The 7,228-nt window shown below is 40.6% G+C and overlaps 1 protein-coding gene across 1 annotated transcript; it reads left to right on the top strand.

Annotated features, from left to right (window-relative positions):
* On the top strand, nucleotides 1-948 carry LOC136388822 (olfactory receptor 51Q1-like). Its single transcript, XM_066360629.1, has one exon. It carries the CDS (start codon nucleotides 1-3, stop codon nucleotides 946-948), a length of 948 nt encoding a protein of 315 aa, XP_066216726.1.
* The last annotated feature ends 6,280 nt before the right edge of the window (nucleotides 949-7,228 follow it).

Here is a 7,228-nt window from a genome sequence, read left to right as displayed (position 1 = left end):
ATGTCGGAGGTGTCCAACGCCACTAACGACCCCTTCTTCTTCATCCTCACGGGCTTCCCTGGTTTTGAGGCATCCCACATCTGGATCTCCATCCCCTTCTGCTGTTTCTACATCATCTCCATCATGGGCAACACCACCATTCTTACTGTCATTCACACAGAGCCATCCTTCTCCCAGCCCATGTACTTATTTCTCTCCATGCTGGCCCTGACTGACCTGGGTCTCACCCTCACCACCCTGCCTACAGTCATGCCACTTCTCTGGTTCAACATTCGTAAGATCAGCTTTGAGGACTGTTTTGCCCAATTTTTCTTCCTCCATGGATTCTCCTTTATGGAATCTTCGGTGTTGTTGGCCATGTCCTTTGATCGCTATGTGGCCATCTGCTGCCCCCTCCATTATGCCACTATCCTTACCAGTGAAGTCATCAACAGGATTGGGTTAGCCATCATTTGCCGCTGTGTTCTAGCTGTTCTTCCCTCCCTTTTCCTGCTCAAGCGCCTGCCCTTCTGCCACTCACACCTTCTTTCTCACTCCTACTGCCTCCACCAAGACATGATTCACCTGGTCTGTGGTGACATCCGGTTCAACAGCTGGTATGGATTTGCTCTGGTTTTGCTCATTGTTGTACTGGACCCTCTGCTCATTGTGATATCCTACTCACTTATCCTGAAAAGTATCCTGGGCATAGCTACCTGGACTGAGCGGCTCCGGGCCCTCAACAACTGTCTATCTCACATTCTGGCTGTTCTGGTTCTCTATGTTCCCATGGTTGGCTTGTCTATGACCCACCGCTTTGCAAAACAAGCCTCTCCAATGGTCCATGTTATCATTGCCAACATCTATCTATTAGCACCTCCTGTGATAAACCCCATCATCTACAGTGTAAAAACTAAGCAGATTCGCCAGGGAATCTTTCATTTATTCTTCAAAAGGCAAGTGCACTAACTATTGTATATTAAGTTTACAGAAGAAATTTTTATAAATACATGTTGTCAAGAACAGAGATACTATCATCAAAGTCAGTAGCATAAATGGGGGAAGAAATAGGTGCTGTATAAAAATAGTCCAATGTAAAAAAAAAAGAAAAAATCATATTTCTTTGACTAGAAATAAAAAACCCTAGAGTCTTTTCAAACACTACTTTATTGACTCTTCATTATTAACCACATGACTTTGAGAAAAAAATATTTTTTTAAAATATAATCTCTGTTCTGTTTTCTTCACAGTGGTGTTATTATTAAGATGTGGTAAAAATATAAAATTCTGTTATATAAACTTAAAATGCCAGTTACTGTATAAAAATATATATGGAGGCTATAACTTGTTCACACCTAGTAAAAATTTTTTGACGCAAAAATCAGTTTTAATTAAAAACAGATACTCATGCAATCTCAATCTGCAATAATAAAAGAGAATCTTCATAAACCAGGAGGTCAAATTGAGAAAATAAAGGCCATTGTGAATATCAGTGCTTCTTGGAAAAAAAAATAAACACCAAACATCAAAAACAAAGTAAAATAGCTTAGGGGTTTGAAAACCTATTAAACTAATTTTCACTGCAAAGTTCAGTTAAACTCAAGGGTAGCACCATGATTCAGAAATAGAAACAACTGTTCAGAGATGGCACATGCAGGTAGACCTGTAAGACAGATATGGCACATGCAGGCAGAACCTGTAAGACAGAGATGGCACACACAGGCAGAACCTGTAAGACGGAGATGGCACACACACGCAGGACCTGTAAGACGGAGATGGCACACACAAGCAGGACCTGTAAGACGGAGATGGCACACGCAGGAAGGACCTGTACGACAGAGATGGCACATGCAGGTAGGACCTGTAAGACGGAGATGGCCCACTCAGGCAGAACCTGTAAGACAGAGATGGCACACACAGGCAGGACCTGTAAGACAGAGATGGCACACTCAGGTAGGACCTGTAAGACAGAGATGGCCCACTCAGGCAGAACCTGTATGTACAACAGAGATGGCACACGCAGGTAGAACCTGTAAGACAGAGATGGCACACACAGGCAGGACCTGTAAGACAGAGATGGCACATACAGGCAGAACCTGTAAGACAGAGATGGCCCACTCAGGCAGAACCTGTACAACAGAGATGGCACACGCAGGCAGAACCTGTACGACAGAGATGGCACACGCAGGTAGAACCTGTAAGACAGACAATATTTGGAGAATAAACATGGAATGAGTTTGAATGTTAACTGTGATTCTATAGAAACAGCTGTGATTCGATTGTGATCATACATGTTTTCTAAACTGGCTCAAATTATGTTTCTATTTTGTTGTAAGCCTTTGATTTGTCACCATGACTTGTTAAAACTTGAGCAGAGAGATTTAAATTTTGGAATCACGGTTTTTTTGGTTGTTACATATGCACAATTTTGCCTCCATAACTGGTTTTAAGAAATATTACATTGAAAACACCAGTAAACTGCCTTAGGTATGCTGAAGCACTTTAGATAGAAGAACATGAAGTGAAGAGGAAGAAGCACTCTCAATAAAACTGTAAATAATATAAGAGATGGGTAAGGATGAGGGCTGTGGAAAGAGGTTTTCAATGTAAATAAAGAAACACCACTGTTGGGAATGTGTTTGTGTTTCTTTCTGAGCAAAGACCCTGAACATGAAGCTACACTCTTCTTCGGTCATGTCTGCAGTGACTAATACCACCAAAGACCCCTTCTACACTTCATTCTCACAGCACATGGGTTTTTTTTTTTTTTTTTTTTTTTAATTATTTTTTCTTTTTTATTATTTTATAAAAAGTTGGAAACGGGGAGGCAGTCAGACAGACTCCCACATGTGCCCAACTGGGATCCACCCGGCATGCCCACCAGGGGATGATGCTCTGCCCATCTGGGGTGTTGCTCTGTTACATCCAGAGCCATTCTAACACCTGAGGCAGAGGCCACAGAGCCATCCTCAGTGCCCGGGCCAACTTTGCTCCAATGGAGCCTTGACTGCGGGAGGGGAAGAGAGAGACAGAGAGGAAGGAGAGGGGGAGGGGTGGAGAAGCAGATGGGCGCTTCTCCTGTGTGCCCTGGCCAGGAATTGAATCCAGGACTCCTGCACACCAGGCCAACACTCTACCACTGAGCCAACCTGCCAGGGCAGCATCCATGGTTTTGAGGCATCTCACAGCTACCTGGACCGAGTGGCTTGCAGGCCCTCAATAACTGTCTGCCTCACATCTGGCTGTCCTGGTTCTCTATATTCCCATGGTTGGCTTGTCTGTGACCCACTCACTACTTTGCCAAGCATGTCTCTCCAATGGTCCATGTTATCATTGCCAACATCTACCTATTGGCACCTCTTGTGATTACCCTCATCATTTACAAGGTAAAGACTCAGGGAATCATTCACCTTCCCCCAAGAGAAACATGCATTAAAGGTAAATAATAGTTTTGTTAAATTACTCAGGATTTGCCCTGGCTGGTTGGCTCAGTGGTAGAGCATCGGCCTGGCATGCAGGAGCCCCGGGTTCGATTCCCGGCCAAGGCACACAGGAGAAGCGCCCATCTGCTTCTCCACCCCTCCCCCTCTCCTTCCTCTCTGTCTCTCTCTTCCCCTCCCACAGCCGAGGATCTATTGGAGCAAAGTTGGCCTGGGCGCTGAGGACGGCTCCATGGCCTCTGCCTCAGGTGCTAGAATGGCTCTGGTCGCAACAGAGCAACGCCCCAGATGGGCAGAGCATCACCCCCTGGTGGGCATACCAGGTGGATCCCCGTCGGGCACATGCGGGAGTCTGTCTGACTGCTTCCCCGTTTCCAACTTCAGAAAAATACAGAAAAGAAAAAAAAAAGAGGAGAAAAGAAATTACTCAAGATTTATGGGGAGATTACAGTAAGAATTGGGAAATGGAGCCTGTAAAATGAAACCCCATCATATTTTTAAGGCAGTTTGACATAACCTTGGCTATTAGTAGATTTTTGGCTTGGATGAGCTAGCTTAAATATTCTATCTGAAAGAGATGCTGATATGAGTTAATTAAATTCTGGCATATTTTACCAGTTATGCCAGTGGGATGAGCTTTATCAATTGAGTAAGGGACTGTTGTATTGTTTCTTTAGGACTCAATATCCTTCTCTCCCATGGGTTGGTTAAACAAGAAGGAAATACTTAGCTATTGCTTCCACCACCTGTTCTCTTAGCTCCAGGTTAACTCTAGTTTCAGGGCCCTGGCTTCCCCTACTGGCTATGTGAACTCTGACTTTCTCTTACAAAAGACTACTAAATCTTTGAGGAAGAATGGATGCAGAGCAAGTTTCTTAGTTATTCAGGTTTGCCTAATCAACACCCAAAATGATTTTAGGAGACCTAATGAACATTAGCTATTGGGGATAAGTTGTTTATATGCTTACAGCTAGAATAAGATTCCTGCTTTGCTACAAGTCCTTAGTATTTATAATTTTTTTTTTACAGGGACACAGAGAGAGTCAGAGAGAGGGATAGACTGGAACAGACAGACCGGAATGGAGAGAGATGAGAAGCATCAATCATTAGTTTTCCGTTGTGCATTGCAACACTTTAGTTGTTCATTGATTGCTTTCTCATATGTGTCTTGACCGCGGGCCTTCAGCAGACCGGGTAACCCTTGCTCGAGCCAGTGACCTTGGGTCCAAGCTGGTGAGCTTTGCTCAAACCAGATGAACCCATGCTCAACCTGGTGACCTCGGAGTCTCAAACCTGGGGCCTCCACATCCCAGTCCAATGCTCTATTCATTGCGCCACTGCCTGGTCAGGCTAATTAAAATTTTAATTATGTCTATAGTCCATATTTGTGGAAACAGAAACTCATTTTTTTACCATAACAGTATTTTTAAAAACAAAATATCAATAGCATTAATGAGACTTCAATTTCTATGGGCCCATTTTCTTTATTTATTTTTCTTTCTTTTTTCAGTTAGAAGCGGGGAAGCAGTCAGACAGACTCCCACATGAGCCCAATCGGGATCCACCAGGCATGCCCACCAAAGGGTGATGCTCTGCCCATCTGGGGTGTTGGTCCGTTGCAGCTGGAGCCATTCTAGTGCCTGAAGCGGAGGCCATGGAACCATCCTCAGCCCCCAGGTCAACTTTGCTTCAGTGACTCTTTGGCTATGAGAGGGGTAGAGAGAGATAGAGAAAAAGGAGAGGGGGAAGTGTGGAGAAGCAGATGGGCACTTCTTCTGTGTGCCCTGCCCAGGAATCAAACCTGGGACTTCCACTCACTGGGCCAATGCTCCACTCCTGAGCCAACCAACCAGGGCCCTATTATTTTGTAGTAGAAAAAGTTCTGGTCAAGGGATATGGCCTTAATGGTTATAAAGGTTATTTTTGTTGAAACCAATTAGGCTCTCAAAAATACCAGCCTTAATAGTAGTCTTAATAGTAGTCACAGCTCCTCATTACTGAACTCATGGTTCAAGTGGTCAATACTAGGACCAACTTAAATTTGAATCAGAATAGGCAAGGCTTTCATTTGAGCATAGTGGAAGGGAGGATTAAGAGGTGAAAGGCAGAGAGCAAGTGAAGAACAGATGTCTTTCTCCTTAATATATTATTTTCCTTTTTCCCCCCATGTATTTACCATAGCCTAGAAATTAGCATATTCCTCTATAGAACCATGAATCAGATGATATAGGGAAATAAATTTTAGAATTGAGGTATATGCAACGTCACAGTACAAAAAATTAGAACCAGAAACTCCAAGTGCCAAAGAAGTCAAGGAAATGGGTAGGGATATGTATGAAAGGAAATGTTTTTGTTTTGTTTTGTTTTTAAATAAATGGTACAGGCTTGATAATCTTCCAAAACAGCATGAGGAGAAATAATAAATCTTGGGATCATGACTCATTTTGAGGAAGAGCACATGATAACATTAATAACCTCTTGTTCAGAGCTATTTGTCATGTCAATTGAATTTTATCATCATAGATCACGAACTACAGACAATGATCAGAATTTAAATAGAAATCAAATAAAGAACCCTTATTCTTTGGTCTTCTGCATTTTATATTGTTTACTTTCCCTAGGTGAAACTGTTTATTTTCTTTATGTGTGTGTATGTGTCTCTGTGTATGTATTTGTATAGGTTTAATAACTTAAAAGAAATGATATTTTTAGATTTTAAAATAAATTTTGTTTTAGAAACATTTTAATTGGTAAATGTTTCTGCATAAGCTATAAAGTGCCTAGAATGTAAATAACTTTATTGTTACATTTTATTACAGTAATATTTCTATTTCATAAAATTTAGATGGTTATCTTATTGACCCTTTGCAAATTATTTCAAGTGATATATATAGAAGGAATTAGATTTAATATTATTTTTTTTAGAGATACTAAATATATTACATTAGTTCAAGTATAAAGTAGTCCACAAGCTGCTGCTATAGTAAAAGAAATCCAATTCTATCGAGGTACTTAAGAACCTTTTGATAAATAATCAACATAAAAGAACATAAAAGGAAAAGAGAAAGAAAACTTGAAGCAACCAAGATATCCTTCAGTAAGCAAATAGATAAACAAATTGTGATACATTCATACAAAGAAATGCTATTCAAAATTTAAAAAGAAATAAGCTATTAAGATACGTAAGGATATAGATGAATCCTAAATGTATATTTGCTAAGTAGAAGAAGAAAGAAACCAATCTTAAAAGTTTAAAAAACTTTATGATTCTACTCTTATAAAATTCTGGAAAAAGCAAAAGTATACAGAGAATAAACTGATCAGTGATACCCACTGATTTGGAGAGTGGAGCGTTGAACTGGTGAAGCACGGCAAATTTTAGAATGATGAAATTATTCTGTAATGGTACATCCATGACATTTGCAAAAAACCATAGAACTTTAAAACTGCACACAGTAAACTGTAATGTTTTTGTTTACAAAATTATTTAGGACATTAGCAGGTCCCAGGATGGAATGCCGAATTTGACAAAAGAAAATAATTCTTATTTATGAGCTGGAGTTGGAAACATCAGTATGAAGTTATGTTTAACTTAATGTGAATGCAAATGGTTAAATGAGAAATATTTATAGATAGTTGCATATACACTGGCTAGCATACAGACATGTATGTCCTTCCTCTTTCAGCTGAGATGACTGAGAAGCAATGACAACCCAGTAGTAGCAATCACATACATTCACATAAACTTAAATATTCTTGCAAACATTTTTAACTTATCTGACCAATAAAATCAGTATAAAAAAATTAAA

This window comes from Saccopteryx leptura, chromosome 1 (assembly GCF_036850995.1).
Source record: "Saccopteryx leptura isolate mSacLep1 chromosome 1, mSacLep1_pri_phased_curated, whole genome shotgun sequence".
In the NCBI taxonomy this organism is placed as follows: Eukaryota; Metazoa; Chordata; class Mammalia; order Chiroptera; family Emballonuridae; genus Saccopteryx; species Saccopteryx leptura.
This window is presented reverse-complemented; position numbering and strand designations above follow the sequence as displayed.

Excerpts from the sequence above, each read along its gene's own strand:
- LOC136388822 (XM_066360629.1), top strand. The coding sequence starts at position 1 with ATGTCGGAGGTGTCCAACGCCACTAACGACCCCTTCTTCTTCATCCTC.